The sequence below is a fragment of the Python bivittatus genome, unplaced genomic scaffold (assembly GCF_059951505.1).
Source record: "Python bivittatus isolate LINGU-HERP-01145 unplaced genomic scaffold, Pbiv_v1 ctg000070_np1212, whole genome shotgun sequence".
NCBI lineage: Eukaryota > Metazoa > Chordata > Lepidosauria > Squamata > Pythonidae > Python > Python bivittatus.
In genome coordinates, this window is record NW_028277034.1 from 18399071 (window position 1) to 18420639 (window position 21569).

Here is a 21569-nt window from a genome sequence, read left to right on the forward strand (position 1 = left end):
GTTGATAAAATGTTGGTGCCTTTAGTATATAATCCAGAACAGTTATGCCTTGAATGAACAACTTCAGACAATTGTTAGCTTACTAGGAAAACAATATGACATTCCTAAATTTCTATAATATTGCAATTGTATATTGATAAAGTCTCAATCTTCTATTTAGTGGAAAATTTTAAATTTCTGTGGTTAAAAAATAAAAAGAGCCCTTCTCTGAAACTGGTTCCATTCCCATTTTCTCTCTTTGTTTTAAACATTTAAAACGTATATATACCACAATAATTGCCATTTGTGGAAAATAAAAATAATGATACATTTCAAAATTCTCATAACTCTGAAACAACATGCAAAGAGAAACACAGATTTTGTAATTATGCCATAAACAGTATTTCTTAATTTTTCACATATTCATAGTAAAAAAAAAAAAAAATCAGACAATGGTTAACTATACCAACATAGATTGAGAATGAATAATAAGATTACAACTTAGAGTATCCATGTCACAAAAAATATGCTTAATTACCAAAATAGTGGTGACAATAATAGTCTTATTCTCTAATCCTGAGGTATCGTTGCCAGAGAGACCATCCATAGGATTCACAACCATTCTGTCCACCTCACTCCAGTATCCAATCTGAAAAATGTTGTAAATTGTATTGAAATGAATTAATAGTTTTGTGCATTTTTTTTTGACAAATTACATTCCCACATCATATTCCAGCCTATTGGATATATTCAAGAAATGGTACTTTCTGTATATTTGCTGCAAAAAACATGTTATTTGATATCTGAAACAGCAATATGGAGAGATGTATAAGAATTATCAGAACAATGACAATTTTTGAAGGGGTTCAACCCATGTTTATAGTTGAATGAAAAAAGTGGGCTCTATTATATATCCCAGATTAAAATTTCCATGACTTCTGAATTTCAACCAAAGTGTTTAATTTACACACAAAATTCATGGGTCTTTCATCATTCATTGTTCTCATTGTAAATATAATTATGCAAGACAATGAATTAAAGTTAGAGAATTCTGTAGTGAAATACCTTACTTTCAAAGTAAAATAAGCATAATGATAGATCATACTACCTCTAGTACGATCTATATTTTTGTCTGAAATATGCAGCATTTTTAAAAAATCCCAAGGAATTTATAAACATGCAGTTAATTATTTTTCTTATATCTTACATTGCATTTTAAGATGCAATGTACCTGTACCATTTAGAAGGAATATAGAAGTAATTTTCTATTTATAATGAAATTTACCTTCCGAGGACCAGTACTTTTCAGCTCCATGACATTTATGGTATAGTTAATTCTCTTTCCATTCTGATCAAACTTTATGTTCCCTGTTAACCCTTCCACCTGAACCTATATGAGGTAAAAAATGGAAAGCACAGTAAAGTTGAACAAATGAATATATTACATTTATATATTTACTTACTGTGCTCATATACAAAGAATAGCCACTTTATGTATTGCTAAGAAGTCCTCCCAGAAATAATACATATAATAATCCAAGGTTTTAATATGTAAAATGAGGTGCAGTTGATGACTTTCCTGGGTAATTAAATAAATAAAACATTAGTTCTAGAAAGGCTACCTGTTTCAACGCCCTTTCTATTTCTACCCCATGAGACCAAGGCACGGCTGGGTTTGCAAGACAGTCTCCAGCATTCCCTCTTCTCGAGATCTCAATCCGTTGTTTGCGCAAGTTACGGAATGCTTCAGTCATCACTTTAACAGCATCATAAGTAAGAGCTGATGTGTACTGAAAAGAAGCCAATATATTTCAAATGTATTTTATGAAACAGAATGAATGGTATGCGTTTCTTAGGTAAATAAAGCAAAAAACATCTAAACATAGGTTAAGAAATGCTGATTTGTAATGCTGATTTGTAATGACTATTTTAAGTAAAAAATAGTTGAAAATTAATTAAAATAGTATCCATGTCCCTTGGTTGAATTTTTCCACAATACAGTCTAATTTATTTGCCTGTAAGAATAAGTTGCACTAAAGTATCTTCATGGAACATTCCAGCTTTCAGTCAAAATACACCTCTCACTGCACAGAATATTAATATATTCTGACATATTTTAATATAGTCCATATGACAGAAATTAAAAAGAAAATTTTCTTTTGAAAAAGCAGTTCTCTATACAGCAAAACTTTGAACTCCACTTTAAACAAAGTTATCTTTATAATAAATAAGATTAAAATAGACTTTCTACAGCTGCTTTATACTGTACATCAGAGATCTAGTTTAATTCATTCTTTAACACCTTTTTCATAAAAATAGTACATTTATTGAATAAACACAATCCATTAAACTAAAGCTTAACAGAATTATTCCCTTGAACTTTAATCATGTTTTAGTCAAAGAATGCAGGATCTGCATATATAACACCACATGAAAAAGTCTGATATTATTTTTTATTTTTGGGGAATATATTAAATGTCTAAAATATTATGAGATTCCTTGTACAATCAAAGCCAAGGATATATGAAACTGTGTCTACTTAACATCGCAAAGGTAGTCGCAATTTCTCTGAAAACAATAGCAGTGAGTGAACTGTCAAAATAAATTGCTCCTTAGGGTGAACCTTTAAACAGATGAATCACCAGATAATAAAACTGTCAAAAATAAGCAATTCAAAGCAGTCTCCATCTAGCAGTTATCACATCAATCTTATTTGTTTTATTATGAAGTAAGGCTATAGAAAAATAGGGCTCATATTGTTTTTATCAAAAGAAAAAAAATGTTGGTTCTTGTGTTCATTTAAGCTTTCTTGCATCATCATCATCATCATCATCATCATCATTTGAAACCTTTTATTTACTAGCACAGTTCAATGTGTCATAATCCACACTCTTCATATACGGAGAAATCTAAAGAAAATGTTCTTATCTTAGTCCATTTCAAGCCCTCCTTTTCCCAATCCTGAGCACCTCCATGTAGGGCTGGGGAAAAGTTTCTATCTGAAATCTTGGAGAGCTGCTGCCAGCCAAGGGGATCAGTCTAAGGGTTTCAGTTTTCTGTATTATTAACAATGATCTGACTTCTAAATTTCTGTTTAGAACTATCTGCAAAAATCTAGCTTCACCAAAGAACCAGCAGTATATACAGCTAGGAATCTATGTACAGCTTCTAGTTTATAGAAACCTAAAAGCTAATGGCAGGATTGTATTAATGCTGTAGAGCTAAACCTCAAATGTGGATGTAATGATTTCTTATGAAATATGAGGTAATGGCAAACCGCATGAAGAATTGTCTTACATAATACATTTCATCCTACTATGAAGACCCAGCATAAAATGGTCATAGCATCTAGGAGAAACAAGTATAAATTCAGTCTGGCATTTTACTGGAAAAGAAACTTTCAGGTTCAGTGCAGGCTTTCATGAGTTTCTGGGCTAATAGGCCGTGGTCTAAGTATCTGGTATCCTGACGGTTCAGCAGCAACTGTGGCTGGCATCTTCAGAGGTGAAAGGGGTCTGCTCTGTAGAGCACTTTTTGGCAATTGTGACTGGCATTTTCAGAGCTGAAAGCATCTGTGAGCTGCCAAAAAGTGCTCTACCGTTCATTACTTAAAAATTTAGGATATGATTTATAAGCAGAAAGTTCTGGATTCTATTAAGTAGAAGATACAAAAAGTTCTATCTAAAAAGGTGAAGAATTGTTGCCATGCTATGCAATTAGGCCTATGAAGATTTGTACTGGCAACTATACTACCTACAATATTGGCTAATTGGTAGTTTGTGTACAAATTCTGTGAAATATACACTAATTTTCTATAGCATGAGCTGAGTGATTTTCAATTCTTGTTTACTGTTATTATGAAGTTTTGCGTATTTTATGAACATTGTTGTTAGCCTGGAAGCTCATCACCACTAAATCTTCAGTTTTCCCCCTAAAATAAAGTGGCCATTATCATTCCCAGACTCAAAAAATTCCATTATATAAATCTTGGAGGAGTGGGGCATATGTACTTCAGTCAGAAACATCCTGGAAAGGCTGGTGTCCAAATGACCTTCCCAATGAATCAAATACCCAAGCGATCCCTCCTGATGCCAAGAATGCAGAATACACTCTGCCTTAAACTACTCTTCTCTATACAATAAGATAGGAAGGGGTAGTAGAGTGTAATGGTATATGGGAATGACCTTGGGAGATAGGGGAAAAGCCGCAGCCAAAGGAATGGTTAGATAAAAGGCAATGTAGTCCACAGCAGGAATGTGGGAGGGACAAGAGGCTCAGAAGAGACTCTCCCTGGTTTCTTGGGCTATAAAACAGATAGGGGGAGAAATATTCTTTCAGACTTGCACGATAACTTTACCATACAGTAGAATTAGCTCATATGGCTGTGTTTCTTGGTCTACCTCGCGAGGATGACAGAGAACCAATGTGTGTAAGGAGCAGGGAAAGCAGTTTCAAAACAACTGGGAAAGTATAAAACTGGGTCAATCTTTGATGTAAAGCTGCAAATTAAACACTACTACACTGACATGCTCCTGCTGTTATGGAATGAGAAGAAAATCAGCTGTCAAACTCTCTGGCTGAAAATTGGCAGAAGCTCTCCAGGCACTCAACCCAGCAACACTAGATAAGAATATTTATTACATACTACAGTGAAGTCACTTAAAGCAGTTGAGTGCCTTCTGTCAACCTGAGGGAGGATACATAATAAGAGGACAAAAAGTTCCTTTTTTCTTCCACTGAAGATTAAATATGGCATTCCCTAACCCTTAAAATTTTCAGGTATGATAGCAATTAGTTGTTGAATAATTGGCCTTTCTGCCTTGAGAAATTCTAGCTCCTGATATAACTGCTCTCATGTGCAATATATTACATTACTCAAACCTGAAACATACATCACAGCTTTAAGGTCATTTTCTTCCAAGAAGGGATGTACTTATCATCTGAAGTGAATAAAGGAAATCTTGGCCACTAGCTTAATCTGGAAAATGAGGGAGAGATTTGGATTCAGAAGTACCTTCAAATTATAGATCTGTTCTTCCTGGAGAATATGATCCATTCAGAATAAGGGATTTACCATATCTCTGGAATTATGATCATTCACAGTAAGCATCTCTAACCCTCACTCTCCCCCTCCTCCTCCTCCTCACCATCTTGCCTGGATTCATTTTCAATATATTATGCTTTATCCAACCCTTTCAGAGAGCCACACCATAGATTTGCATGTCATCAGAATACTGAAATGTAAATTTGGGAATACTTCTGCATGCAGATGATTCTGTATTGCTGGATAAGAATACAAACAATTTGCAGTGAATGTTAGCTAGATTACATGATGCAATGAGAGGTATGGATCTGAAGATTAACGTTTTTAAGGCAAAAGTGATGATGTCTGACAGGAAAATGAAGTGAATGATTGCAAGTTATATATAAATGTGGAAACTAAAGCAAGAAGATTTGTATACTTTGGAAGAATACTTAATAAAGATCAGAAAATGGATGGATAAATTTTAAGACATGCAAATTCTGGTAGAAATATAATGTATAGTATGTTATCTGTTGTGAGGAATAAATATTTGTCAAAAGAAGCAAGAAGGTTGTGTGTAAGATTTTCTGCCTACTTTTCAGTATGGAAGTGAGAATTGGATACATTAGGAGAAACATAAAAATAAATTGAATGCAATGGGAATGGGTTGCTTAAGAAACATGTTAAAACCAAGATTTAAGATAACAAAATAAATGAGCACTGGATGAACATGGATTCAATATAAAAGTGAGCAAACAGTGGAAAAATATTTTGAGGTGGTTTGGTCTTAGAATGAATCAGGACTGAATCACAGAACAAATATATAAAAGAAGAGTATAAACCACTCAGAGTCACATACAATTGGAGCAGCATCTAAGCCTCAGTAAGTAAGTAAATAAATAAAGACTGAGAAAGTTGTAGTTATATGGAGTTGAAGAGATCCTCATAAAGAGAAAGATGAAGTTCAAAGAACAAAAGGCAATCATGGTGAAGCAATTATAAGGATAGTTTGCAAGTACAGAAAAATACAGAGCATGGTGCTATTCGATTTATTTAGATTTCATTTTCTTTTGTCTTATCTCCCTTTTAACTGGTTTCACTTATTATTTATTTTTCATTGCTCTAGATATTTATTAGAACAAATATTGCTATTAATTACTGAACAGCAGTCACAAGCACAGTTGCCTCAAGATGGGTCCTATGATCCCCTGGATTCTACCATATTTATCTTAGGTATTCTCTCATATACATGAACTTGGGTTTAATTTCTTTCCAGAAAAGCAATCAAAACTGGTATTATTATGGAATAGGATAGATATGTTTAGAAGCATTTCTCACCATCTGCTATTTTCTCTTGATCACATATTCATTGATCATATAGGGAATATAAATCAAAATTCTCCAAATTTAATCAGTTGTTCAGATGATTTAGCACTGCCCATTCAGAGCTAGTCAGTAACTAAATTATGTCAGAGCACACCACTGAGAGATGCAATTTCTCCTGCTGCTACTCTGATCATTTATACATGTACTGAATAACGGCAGACTTGAGGCAAATATAAAGTAGTTTATGAGGCACACATCATGTAATACTAATTACAAAGTAGCAGGATTTTTAAAGCCCTACGTCTCTGACCTTTAGACAAAGTTAAGCATTAATATAATATTTTTATCCTGTTATAATGAGGACTAAAAAGAAAGATAGATGGAACCAGAAGCCAGAGTCAAAACTGGGCAGGGCCATACTTCTCTCTCTCTCTCTCTGTCTCTCTGTCTCTCTCTCTCTCTCACACACACACACACACATACATACATACATACATAGACACACACAGAGCTTTTGAAATCTGTCCAAGGACCACATAAAATAAGGCTCAATCTTCAAACAGAAATCACTGAAGACCATATAACCATGAGTTTGTTGAGACTTCATCTAAGCCACCTTTATTGCTATTGTGATATAAATTGGTTGGCTTAGTAAAGAAAGGAAAGTTCTCAAGTCCTGACAGAAATGGGAAAATCTAGAGCAGCCTTCCCCAAACTGGAGTCATCAGGATATGTTGGGACTACATGCCCCATTCAACAAGGCCAGTGGTTGAAGAATGCTGATCTTGACTATCTAGAGAAGGGGTTTTCAAACTGGGTTCCATTAGAACTGGAATGGGTTCCATAAGGGTCTAAGCACAAGGAACCTCTTGAATGCACTGGTCTCAAATGCACACTTAGTCATCATATCCACCCCCTGCCTCATAGCTAGGTCTTCCCCTCTCATTGGCTGTATGTCATCTCTAGTGTTTGGAAGTGATCTGTGCAGGAGGCTGCCTTTCTACCATCACCACTCAAATCTTCCATCTTCTTACATGAACACATACAAACACGAAAGCCAACATCCTGCCTATGCCCAAATTCTGACAAACATTTTCCCAGGCAGGAGGAAGAGGAGTGCTTAAATAGTTCCATCCAGGCATTCACAATGGAAAAAAATAAATAAATCCATGGCATCATCATTCCTAAGTAAGTGATTCTTCTAAGTGACATCACAAATGGTGATTTTCCTGCATATTTATCCACTCTCATAATATCAAATTGTCATAACCATATATGTATATATATATATACACACATACACACACACACACACACACACACACACATACATATTATTTTACACTTTAATTTTTGTTTTTATGCTAGCTTTTTATCACTGGTACTTTGCCTCTTGATCAAGGGTTCTGGGATTATTAATTTTTCTTAACTAACAGATTCCATGGCTTGAAAAAGTTTCAAAACCCCTAATCTAATGGATTGAAAACAGCTTATTCATATTCTCATCACTCAGCCAGTACTCACCAATATGGGGAGGCTTCTGATATTTCATGACTTACATATTTCAGATAAACTTAGCAAGAAATTCAGAAACATGGTTTGGATAGATTATAATCTTTATTGGAGACTGGAATGAAGCCATGCATAGTGGTTGATTTTCCTCAGTCACTGAGAAGTTATACATTACTTTTATAACCTTGCAGTTTAAACTCATGGTTTCCTTTTCCTTCCTTTAAGAATTAACAGATACGTGGCAGAGCACTTGGTAGTCTTCAAGTCAAGTATAAGTAAGTGAGTGAGTGAGTAAGTGAGTAAGTTTATCGTTGTAAGCACAGGTCATAACATATAGCATACCATAAATAAAATAACAACAGAATAGTAAAATTACAAAATGAAGTAAAAAAAAAAAGAGTATTAGATGTAAGAAAGTTAAAACAAGATAAAACCAGATCTTGTCCGGCCTAGCCCAAGGAACTCCAGAAGACCATGCAGATTCAGTTCAGCAATGTTTATTAGCTACGACCTCTAGCAAGAATCTTCCCAGACTGAAACTTAGTTCCCACAGTCAGCCAGTGAAAACAGAGAGAATTCCTCAGGGAGGTGCCAGCCTCATCCTCTTATCTCTTCCTCGCCCCTCAGGAGACAAAAGAGGATGTTTCCCCCCCTGAGTGTGGCCTTCATAATTCCATTCCATCACACATCTACAACTAAGAACTTAAATACTTCTTTCTAAGTTTAAGTGACAGCAGAGCAAATGGAGCACCCTGACTGATAACAGTTGGAAACACATCTGCAAGAAGATGGTTTAACTGTTCGAGGTCTGGGTCCTTCAGTTCACCTACCATCAATAATTTGGCCCTAATCTCATTGTAAATGGGGCAGTGGAGGACATAATGAATAATGTCCTCCACTTGACCAACACCACAAGGGCAGATACATGGTTCATGGTGTCTGTAAGATCTCCTTTCAAGATATATCAAGTGGTTGCTGTTTACATCTGCCCAGGGAACTGCTGGGTCCTATTTTAACTCTCATACATATTTCCTATCCTCTCTTCCCAATCTCCCAGTTTCATATCCTTCCTTCTTTTTTTATTAGCATAATTTTTGGACCCAAGTATGTCTGATTGTTCTGTTCCTCAGCTGTGGCTACTTAGGAATGAACATTTGGTAGAAATGTGGGACCATGCTTTTATTATTTTGCTTTTTCAGATGCTGGGAGTAGTAGAAAGTAGAGCAAGGATGTCAACTAGATGGATCTAATTTTTTTCCATTTTTTATCTGAGGCAATTTCAGATATTTATTTTATTTATATTTCAAATTTGAAATATAAATATTGTAAACCATCCAGAAGTGACTCTGGATGGTTTACAATAAAAACAACAAATAAATGTTAATTAAAATACAACTATGTTTTATTTTAATAATTATAATTATTATTTATAATAAGATATGCTACATTTATCTAAAGGGTGAGAACATCTGATTTGTTTCACCTGGAAAATCATTAGGAAATCACATCACCAAGTTTACTGCTAATTTTCAACGTCCATGGATGTTGAAAATGTACTGTATATCCAGTAAACTCCCAAGAGTTGCTGGATTGCAATGAGGCACAAGGTACAATAAATAAATAAAGAGAGCTCTTGTTTGCACGTTTCCAGAGCTGAGCACAACAGCTGTTCAAGGTGACTATTTCTTATCCTTGTATAAGACAAAGGAAAGTTCATAGAAGGGCAAAGGAGCAAAAGTCTGATGCCGCCTCTCTCTGACACTTTGTTAACCTATTTCCAAAGAAGATGCTGAAGCAACTGACGATTCACTTATAATATTCTTTTAATTTTTTTTTAAAAACATCACAGTGACAAAAATGCTACCTTACATATCTCATAGTAAGCCTGTACAGAGCTTCAGATTCAGTTCTAAAAGGATACTTCTGAGTGCCTAGCAGCATGAACATAAAAGGTATCCTCAAACCTTTAAAGAAGCTGCATTTTTTCCCCCTTGGATCATGAGACTTCCCTCTGCAGAAAAGAGGTGCAGGCCCCCCTTTCAATGGCCCATAAGCTTTTCTAACAGAGCAGCATTTTGTAAATCCTTTGACATTCATACTGTTCAAAGAGATGACACCCACTTTTGCTGCTTTATCTCTTATTTTCCAAAAAGTTTAAGACTGGAATATAAGGCTACCGCAGCCCAGTAGAAAGTCACAATCTATATTTCATGTCTTGAAGTCTATAACAGCTGGCATGAGTCTTTGAAAAATTTACACCACATATGTTTATTCCAACATTTTAGAAGATGTGTAATAACTTCAGACTTTTGAAGTCTTAGTAATAGTATATCTCCCTGTTTGACAAAATTTGGACAATAACTTCTATAAGTAAAGGTGTCTCACTGATGCTATATAAAATTTAAGAGATGTATTTTCAGGTGGCAGTTTAATAATTTCTTGCAGTCATGTGCATTTTTTAAAAAATATTGTTCCTATGGTTGACTATAATCTCCTGTTTTTAAACTACTAGCAAAGTTACATAGCAGAGTACCAGTGGTATGAAGTAAAATAATGCTATCATGAAAATATGCAAAATCACACAGTTCAAAACAACATCTGGGTAAAACTGATTAACCAAGATTTTATCATTGTGATATCACAGACTGACTCTTTTCCTTTTGCCTTTTAATCATTCAGTCCTTTGTGCCATATTTTGCCATCCTTTAATTTTAATTACTTCTATGGCATATTCTGGCCTAGCTTTCCTTATTTTACAAACCTGTAAATTACTCTTAGTGCAGTTCTTTCTTTCCCAGTTTTCTAAAGCTGAGCATGAATTAGCAAATTCAGAATCAATCACCTGTTTGGGAAGAAATAAATTCCTTATTTCAGAAACCAATGAACCTGCATTCAAGTATTAGCAGGAAAGATAACACATTCATCTGTGATTATCATGTGTATATGTTATTGTTTTTATTTTGCAGAACTTTATTTTCTGCAACAAGAAGTTACTGAACTATTTTTATCCTTCAAATATGCCAACTGAGTATTTCACATATTGGGATATTGTGCACGACAATGCACAATAATAACATTATTAGGTCTTCAGAGCAATATGATTTTGTTTAACAGCTCTCTAGAATTCATTTCTATGTGAACAACCATCAGTATACTCTATTCCAGATATAAAAGGAAAATTATCTACCTTAATTGTGCTAGTGTGAGCTCCAGGATATTCTTTTTCTTCCAGTGTTGACCAACGCTGTATAAATTTTGATACCAAAGGATCATCATAGTCCACTATTTGAAATCCTGACACATTAGCCCCTCCAAACTGTATTTTTGATAAGTCTCCATCAGTAAATCCCTAGGCATGGAAAATATACATTTCAGTTGCACAACAGAGTTCTATATTTTATCTGTTTTTATGGATTTTTTGGTTTTGTACGTGCCCAGAGTCCATAGGAGTTGGGCATCTATAACAAATTTGAATAAATAAACAGAGAACACAAGAGATAAATATTCTAAGGACACTTCTGTCATACACTTTCACCACAGTTCCTACAATCTATGAGTTAGAAAGATTTTTAGACAGTGTATATGGGATGTAGAACTTCCAAATGACATTTGGAAGAACCAATTTGGTCTAGTGGTTAAGGCACCAGCCCAGAAACCAGAAGACTGTGAGCTCTAGTCCCACCTTAGGCATGAAAGCTGGCTGGGTGACTTTGGACCAGTCATTCTCTCTCAGCCCAATTCACTTCACAGGGTTGTTGTTGTGGGGAAAATAGGAGGAGGAAGGAGTATTAGGGATGTTCGCTGCCTTGAGTTATTTATAAAAATAATAAAGGCAGGATAAAAAAAATCTAAAAAAAAATGACATAGACCGAATACCCTAAAATTTCAAAGTTAGACCCCAGCTCTTCCATCTGCTTTGTTACAAGTACACACACATATGTTTACATATTAGTATACTGTATATGAATTAATTTTATCTCTTCCTTGTGGATGAGAATATTTCATGTTTTTAAAAACTTTTGTCAGATAAGCAACCTGATATACTTTACAAGCCCCCAAAATTGGTGTTCACAGAAGGAGGGCAAGGAGAGGAGCAAATGACAGTGCACTGCAACATTGTCACGCAAACTCCACCCATTATGTACTTGAGTATGAAGTCATGATGCCGGTATGAAAGGATAGAATTTGCACTGTGACATCATGATGCACAGGCTGTCATTTTGACAGTCGTTGTGGTTACTTATTTTCACTAATTTTTTTACTCCTAAAATATAAAACAATTTTTTCCGCAAATAAATATTTATTATTTTAGTCCATCGTTTTAATAATCCATGTTTCTAGATTTAGGCTGAAGGATCCGATAGTGTCTAGAGAATCCCAAAAGGTTTCTGAAAGGAGGGATCGACTCAAATGCACTGGAAAGAAAAGAGCAAGTGAGGACTTATTGCAATGCAGTGCAAGGCTATTCTCTTTAACCACAATCCACTGCTTTATCTAAAATAAATTGACAATAAATAGTATATTCATTAACATTCTGCCATTCTTTGCCCTGGCTTATTAGCCACAATTTAAACTAATCACAGTTTATATATAAAGCATGTTTAGTATTTAAATAAATGTTTCTGCTCTGTTGTTTATATTAGAAGAGACAAAAAGGAAGATCATGACTCTAAATACAGTATGATCAAATTTCTTCAAAAGATGTTTCAGTGCTTTTTTCTTTCCTGTACACCATAATTTAAATTTTTACATAGAAGTTCTATTTAATTTGAAATAAAGTTTTTAGGATTACTTTGAGAAGGTTCATATCGTCAACACATTTTATCATACAGTTGGAAATACAAACTGCCAACTTACAGAACAGCTAAATATATACACCTCTTTCCAGACATAACACTTAATGTGTATATGTCATAGTTGAGGCCAACAGAAAATTGATTTGTTCCCTCTTTCCTCATATATGGTAATCATATAGAGGATAGTAACAATATAGGGGTACAGTGGCAGCTAAGTGTGGTTATAATGATCAGAGGTGGGAGGATATATAATCAGAGCCGGCAAATGCATTTTTTGGCAGGAAAAAGGGTGATAATTTTATATAAATAATGCAAAAACCAGGAATAATTTTTTTCAGAAAACTACAGACCTTTAATTAAATATTACATGCAAAACCATACATAAAATATACTTTATTCTTGGAAATATTACATGTTCGGGCAAGTATTAAACTAACTTACCAAATTTGCAATGATGTAGTGATATCCCTTTACATGTTTACCAATTGTAATAACCTAGAAGTGAATCAAATAACTGATTGGCTTGGGGAAAAGGTACAGAGAAAATGAAACACATTTAATAAAATACAATAACTGAGTGATTATATTGAAAAAATACCTGACAATATGGTATGATGAATTCACTGTAAATTAAAAATATGGATTTTATTTTTAAATGTCATGAAAATTGTTTTCAGTCCAACAGCTTAATAGCTCTAAAATATTTCACTTTTATATTCATTTTCAGAAGTTCTGACACTCTTAAAGCTTGTCAGCAATAGACTAGCAAGATTCTTTCTCCTCCTATTGAACAACGTGATGGCAATATTTTAGACCAGTTACAGGATTTTAGACCAGCAACAGGATCACCCTATTGCCTTTGGGTATGTTTCCTTTAAGACTGTTTTAGTCCAGGCTATCTGTGGTTTTATGCTTTAATTGTTTTTACAGTTTTTTGGTTTTGTACACTGCACAGAATCCACTAGAGTTGGGCAGCTACAACAAATTTGAATAAATAAATAAAATATATCTGCCCCTTCCCCCTATGTTGAATGGTGAGACAACCATTAGATCCCATGACTAACTGAGCCTACTTTATAGAACTATGGAGGATGGCACAGCTGTCTATTAGGTGACCAAGTAACACTGAAACATCTGGTTGCTGGACTTACATATATACTACTATTCAAACACAACACAAAGGCCAGTCATTTCTATATATCTCTGAAAATATTTATTTTATGGACACCTAAAGCACAATGGAGCTAAAGCTGTAGGTGTAGTTGGGAATCTATGGAACCCTGAAAATTCCCCTCCCTCTGTATTTCCTATTGCTGCCCAGAGTTGATTGGAATTGGGCAGCTAATAAATTTGAATTAAAAAATGTGCATTTTATGTGCAAACAGAAATGCCATCCATTTGTACGAGGCACACTCTAGATCCAAACTGCCATTAATGCAACACTTTTGCATTACCTCTTTTACCAGGTAGATTTCTGTTCGATGCATCAGGGATGACCTATCATCAAATAGCAAATACAGGTAACCCTCGTTTAGCAACTGCAATTGGTTCTGGTGAAATGGTCGCTAAGTGACATAGTTGCTAAGCAAACCATGTGACTGCGAGAGAGGGAGAGACGTGAAGATTGCTGGCTGCTGCTGTCTCATTCAAATAAAGTTCTCTCGTACAGCAACACCAGTGTTCCTCTCCAGCATGCATTGTTGTCAGGCGCAGAAATGTGGGTCTAAGTGTGTGCATTGGTTGGAAAATGATTTGTTTACAACTGTCGTATTTACAAATGTTCGCTATCCGAAGCAGTTGCTAAACGAGGACTACCTGTAATGATGGCACTCCAAATAATGGTGTACCAATCAAGGCATATTAATATCCAAAGCCAGACAAATTAATCTGACACCCAGAGAGAAAATTCTAGGAGTGTTTTCTCTCCCCCTGGACAGTTTGCTGCCCAATTACTTGTCCAACATTGCATCATCACTCTGAACAATAGTACGGCTAGTCTTGCAATGCAGCAGCACAGTTAGTATATTCTTGTTAGCGCTTAAGTAGAGAACTGATAATAATAAATATCATAATTGTAATCTGTTTGCCAAGGCTGCTAAATAAGCACATAAATAATGGTGATTATTGACAATAATTTCACAGTTGCTTACACAGATAGATATTGAAAAAGAAAGAGTAGCAAACCTGATCTACAATGTCATTGACTTTATCCCGTTCACAGTCCAGAATTACTCGTCTTTCCTTTTTTATCTCCAAATCTTGAAACAATGAGCGATATGTTTCATCTTTTCTATCGTTGTTAATATTCCCCACATTTATAGCAGTCACTTGCCATTTCTTTTCAGCTGCAGTGTCCAGTACAGCCTGTAATGTTGACAGCCCTGGTGATACAGAAAAATTCAGTATTGACTTAAACTTATTTAAATAATCTAAAGTTTGTATGTATAGTATATAAGGGTAATCCTGCAACCTATGCAACCTATTCATTTTTTAAAAAAAATAAAGTCATGACCATTAATCATTTGGACCTCTAATATTTCTGTGCAGGGATGGCGCAGCTCCTTAACTACATCCAGTTGTTTGCATTAGTGGTTCTTTTTGGAATAGATATCATCAGTTTGGGGAAGAATAGTTTCTAAGCTATTGGAAGGAGGAAATAATACAGTGAATCAATACCTAAATGCAATTGAACTGTTTGTTTCTCCTGTGTGCTGGGGATGGAAGAAGTAAAGCTGCTTCTCTCATGGAAGCCAATAATGCATATACGATTGTTATTTACCAGATCTGTATATAGTCAAATTCAGAACAGACTCACAATAGTGTGCATTTCACAACTATTTACAGAAAACCAATACAAATTAAAATGTCAATGGTAAATATCAATATATTATTAATAAAAATAGAATAAAACGATATCCATAACCAAAACAATAGATGGCATTACTCAGTTGATCCCAAATATCCTCTAGAAACACTTTGTCTTAACCTGTTTATGGAAGACCGCCAATGTGGGGGTCTAACCAACCTTCAAGTGGAAGATTGTTCAAAATAGGCAACATAACTAAGAAGCAGCACCTGTATGCCTTCTGCTCCCTTCACCTCACAAAAGGGGGAACCAAAAAGAGATTCACCTGGGATTCTCTTATTGGGGAGGTGGTGATTGCAGATGGGGAAGGTGGCCATATAAGTATCTAGGCACCAAACCATAAAAGGTTTCATATAATTGCCCTTGGAAGCCTACTGGTAACCAGTTCAGGGCTTGGAGCACAGGTGTAATGTGCTCACAGTAATGAATGCCACAAAAAAATACATATTGCATTCTTGTTTAGTTTTCAAGGGCAGTCCCTTGTCATATGAGTAGTGATAAGGGTGTGGCTCACTGCTATAAGGTCCTACCACTCCACGTACAATTGCAATTGATGCACCAGCTGAGCTGGGCAATGGTCTTCCTAGCCACAGCTTCCTAGCCATCTGCCCATCCAGTAGTAGCCATGAGTTCAAGATAACTCCCAAATCATGGATCTGGTTTCTCAGAGGTAATGCCTCCCCTTTGAGAGACTCATTTGGCACTGGTAGAGAAATACTAGAAAAAAACTCAACATCCCCAGATGGGCCTGGAGTGGCAATATTCAATTGTGGATTATCTATATACTAGTGATATATCCTAAACAGGCAAATGACTTCCCTGGAAGCTTCATGCAGATGTTTAAAAGCAGGATGGAGAGGACTGAACTCTGAGCCACACTGCCTTAGAAAGGCCACTAAGCTGACTTCTCCTCCCTCACTACTACCAATTGCAATGGTCACTAAGATAAGAACAGAACCTCTGAAGAACAGTGCCTCAATTTCCAACTCTCAAGTCCAAAAGGATATCACGAGTGATACTCCAAGGGCCACCAAGAAATCTTATAGGACCCAAAGGAGTACACTAGTCCAATACTGGTCCCAACAAAAGTAATCAGTAGTTATCTGACAAAGTAGTATCACTACTACTGTTACAATGCCCAGAATTAAATCCTGACCAAAAAAAGGTCCAGATAATCCAAAGCAAATGTAGATTGCTTTGAAGCTGACTCCCCACCAATCTCTCAACAACCTTCCCCCAAAAGGAGAGGCTGGAGATCAGACAATAGTTATCAAGAACTACAAGATTTAAAACAGCCTCTCCTGCAAAGAGGCATTGATTGCTTTCCATATCCAACTAGTTATGCTTTCTCTACCTGTACCTCCCCAGAGGAGAAACATGTCGCAGAAATTATCCTTGAAAGCACCCTATCCATACTATTCCTGTAAAGGCAAAATACCTGCATCTTTAGGGAGAGCTAGGGAAAATTCCCATCTGAAACTGAAAGCCACTGGCAGTCAGTGTAGCCAGTAGAAAGCCCAATTGCTGAATGATCTAACTCAGTTTAAGCTGGTTGCTATATTGCTTTTGGTTTTCATCTACATCATTACTTAAAAGGAACAGATTAATTTTGATCTTCTCTAGAATGCAGTACATTCAGTACTAGGACCTTCATGCAGTCACTTAACATCTTATTCAAATGCTCAGAGGATTACATGAGACAATCCACTGCACAACCGGTTACCTCAGAATACAGACAACATTTTGCTAATGTATTTTGAACTGTTGCAGCTTTATGACATGGCTGTCAATTTGAGTCAGTTGATGTAACTGGGGCATTGTCTTTGGAGTGCTAGACTATTTTCACGATCACAATCTGAAACTGAAACAGGACATTCTGAAATGAGCGTTGCAAATGAATGAGTCCCAAGCTGTTGGAACCATGGTTATGAAGTCATTATCTGGCTGTTGTAATATTAAGTCCAATTCTCAAATCCCTCATGAGAGCACCAGAATCTCTGCACCATGTTCTCTACTTCAGCTGATTCTATGTAGTCCTGCATAAACTTAAAGTCCCTTGGTCCTATAATTTTGACAAAATGCTTATTACAAGTTATCAATACAAGAATCGAATAAATATGTACAAAAAAGTCCATATTTAATTCAGGCTAAATCTCCTTGTCTCTTCACCACTTACAGCAATTATCTTTTTTTACCTCATCTTTCTTGATGAAAAAGCAAATAAAATATTACATAAGCACTAGTACATTATGATACTAATAGTATATATCTAAGACCTTGATCAATTCATTGTAATTATGAATTCCTAAACCGGTACCATAAAATAGTCTGATTGTAATTAACATATTTTAAATAAAATATGAATAAAACACTTCTAGTAGCTGGCAATACTTTTATAATCCCTGCAATGCTAACTTGCTAATGAGGTATTCTGCTTTGTCACGCGGTGCTTGTATAACTAATCCCAGTTATTGTCAGAAACAGATCACTACTATTATTATAAAAACAGAAACAGTTATGTAAAGCACAAACTGACACAGACTGAACATAGGGTGATAACTAAGTTCATAAATTACAGAGTGCAACTATTATGTCTAATGAATTATGACTAACAAATCTCACAGACCTTGCAACTCTAGTAGATGCCATCTGAGCATCCTATGCACAAATATCACATTCTATTATTCTATGAGTAAGGCAAACAAAATTGTTACATGAAATATATTAAAACTGCAATTTACATTGTTTTGACTACCCTATCCCTTTTCTTTGAGGTTCGGCAGTTGAAGGTCATGTCATGTCTGAGGTTGCCTCCTTCAGTGTCCCAAAAAGGATGAGAAAGAAAAGAATAAGAACAGAGCACTGAGGAAGTAGAGAGAGAGAATGATCAGAGCCAAGGCGACAGACTATGGCCAGGAAAAAAAAAACAACCCTATTGCTTGAAACAAGATTGACTGAGCTTGCCTGTCACTAATTCTTTCCTTCTCCCTGAGAATGAATCCTTCGGAACATATGAAGCATCCTTATATTTCTCAGTGAAAAACATGGCTCAGCTACTGTCAGAGCAGTAAAATAAAGACTGCATTCCTATTGCTTCATATGTATAACAGGAATAGCTTCATGGTATGGGGCACATTTTGTTCAATGTCCAGGCACAGGCTGGAAGATTCCAATATGAAACCCTGAGGAACCACTAGGCTGTTGCTCTTTCTCTACCAGGATGGCATATGTGTTTGGGAAGACAAGGAGCCATCTCAAACTCAGTGCTGAGACCAACTCACTATAGAAGATTAACAATAATAATGTTAGAATCTTGGCAAATCAAAGCAGGAAAAAAAGTGATACGAGTATAGTAGATGTGATTGCAGGAAACTCTGCAATCAGTTTTTGGTATCTCACAGGCTGAATTGGATACATTAAAAAAATGGGATGTTTCTAGAGTGACTAGTCATGATTTCCTCTCTCTCTTTTCTATATCAACTCATTGTTTCCAAACTATAGCTGTCTGTTAATTGCTTAATAAATGCCAAAGTATATACACCAGTTAATGCTATATTTCTGGAGCAACAGGTCTACCAAAGGGTTGATTTACCTATTATTTAACTCACTAGTACAGCCTAAACTATTCTGTTGCCATTAACACAATAGTTTTGACCTTGCACTAAAAAAAGATAGACTTAATGGCTTAACGGTTCAAATGAATTGAACAGTCAATTCAAGTCTATGATCCTATGTTTCCATATAGTGATACATAGAGTCATTCAGTATTATAGAGATGTACTACATGTTTAATGTATGTTTATGTGTGTTAGTGCATGTGTGCATTGAAAGAAAGCTTGAATTAACAAAGAGATGTTGCCATCAGTTTTCATGTCCTGGACTCATCCATCTCTTTCACTACAATGTTTAATTCTTTTCTTATGCATTTCTTATTCAGTCTTGCTATTTTAACATAGCACTCTGCCAACCATCACCTAACGGACACGCAAATCCTAAGAACTGTGTACCCAATTCCTGATTGCCTACAGAATATATGACCAAAGAGAAAAAAGAAAAATACATATCCAGAATATCCTGTAGTGTATTTTGGACAGCAAAGAATGAGTATAATATAACATCTGAAGAAGCTAGCAAATTATTCCTCCCACGAGATAGAAATTATCAAAAGAAGCACTGTAAAAGAGGAATTACACTGAGTGGGGAGAGGGCTCCATAAGCTATTTTAAATATCTCATGTAGTGTTACTGTTATTTAAAATGATGACCAGAGTAAAGCAGAGAGAATATAAAGAGTCTTTTCCCAATATATTAAAATTTTAGATGTTAATTTGGAACAAGGAGAAAGATCCTCTTGAATGCACATGTCTTAATGAGAGTACAGGTAGGCTGGAAAATTGGGCATTAAGCAGTGTGGACATTAAGCAGGTCACCATGTGAGCAGACCCAATTTTACAACCATTTTTACAATGGTTGTTAAGCAAATCACGTGGTTGTTAAGCAAATCACATGGTCATTAAGTGAATCCAGCTTCCCCAATGGATATTTTTTGCCAGAATTTACTTAATAACCATGTGATTCACTTAACAACCATGCGATTCACTTAGCAACCATAGTGATTCACCTAATGGCCATTGTAAAAAAGATAGCAAATCATGATCACATGACCTCAGGGGTGTGATGCAATGGTTTGTGATGGTCTTAAGTGAGTACAGGTCATAAAGCACTTTTTCCAAGGCCATCATAACTTTGAACTGTCATTAAACAAATAGTTATTAAGCGAGGACTACCTGTACCTGGTGATACAATGTTCTTTCAAAGTGAATGATTAAAATGAGGCAATATGTAAAATGTCAGAATGATAGTTTATTTTTGAAAATGAATCAGTGAATTGTAGGTTTTAACCAATATAGCTATATTCATCCATCAAACTTCCTGATGATGCCCCCAGATAATACAAACAAGATAAGATTAAAGTGACAGAAAGCAAGGTAAATAAAATTATATTTATTTAAACTGGTAATTCTGTCATGCATATTTTGGTTTTGATTTGTGGAAAAAATTAAAAATACACAAAATACTTTTGTTCTTTTTATGTTTTTCAGCTCATGAGATGTCTGTGAATACTGTATGTTTGTCAATACTAAAACAATTTAACAAAATGCTCAAAGCACCTTCTTATTCCAAATAGCTTCTAACTATAAGCTGTTTTTTGCATTAAAATGCATCATGAATCTTGAAATGAAATCAATATTATTATGTAGACATAATTATTTTCCTACAAAGTGCTCTTAATCCCATTGAAATCAACTTTATACTGGATTTTAACAGGATTTTATACTGTTCCTGTTCCTCCCACACAGAGCTGCCAAACACTTTTCATCTCTCTTCTGTATCTGTTCTTTTGTCCCTACAGTGCTATTAGCAAAAAGAACATTTTGTTTTAATAACTTCAGTAGACCAGAAAAATCCACTGAATATTGACAAAGCATAGAAATAAAATAAAACTACATATCTCACTGATTTACACAGTGAAATTACATACATGTTACAGATACTGATAAACATTTTCTGAAGTATAATTATAATCAACACTTGGAATTGAATAAACTATTTTTCATAAAAGGTACAGCAGGATTAATAGTAGTAATAAAATCAGTATATAATAGAGTATTGTAATAGTAATAGAGTATTGTGATAGGTTTAATAGGTTTAAGTTGAATCCTTATTACAATTTTCATTGAAATGAGTATGATTTCAGCTTTTTGTTTCAGAACTCATTTAATATGATTTATTTCTTTCTAGATGGCTGGAAATGAGAAACGTATGTTCTTGGCACTTCTACCATTTTTTAATGGTGGTATCAGCCAGAAATGTGTATTTGGGGACATTTTACTGAGCCTTATGGCTGGCAAACTCTTTAATGAATCAATGAAGCATTCTGGGAATTGTAGCTCCCAAAGATAGCATTAAGGAAGTGATATAAATTTCACAGCTTTCATAAGGTAGCTATTTCCTTAAAGAGAAGAGAACAAACACAGAACTAGGCATTGCAAGCGAATGCATGTATC

The 21569-nt window shown here is 35.2% G+C and overlaps 1 protein-coding gene across 2 annotated transcripts in view; it reads right to left on the reverse strand.

The window, feature by feature from the left end:
- Positions 1–21569, reverse strand: part of GRIA2 (glutamate ionotropic receptor AMPA type subunit 2) — an 81406-nt gene that overhangs the window by 21774 nt on the left and 38063 nt on the right. For both annotated transcript variants that reach the window (XM_088132717.1, XM_025170004.2), the window contains exons 4-9: positions 14821–15017; positions 13078–13131; positions 11028–11189; positions 1602–1769; positions 1265–1369; positions 518–628 (exon numbers count right to left, since the gene is read on the reverse strand). In XM_088132717.1, coding sequence (XP_087988843.1) covers positions 518–628; positions 1265–1369; positions 1602–1769; positions 11028–11189; positions 13078–13131; positions 14821–15017 — 797 coding nt within the window. The remainder of the gene's footprint in view (positions 1–517; positions 629–1264; positions 1370–1601; positions 1770–11027; positions 11190–13077; positions 13132–14820; positions 15018–21569) is intronic.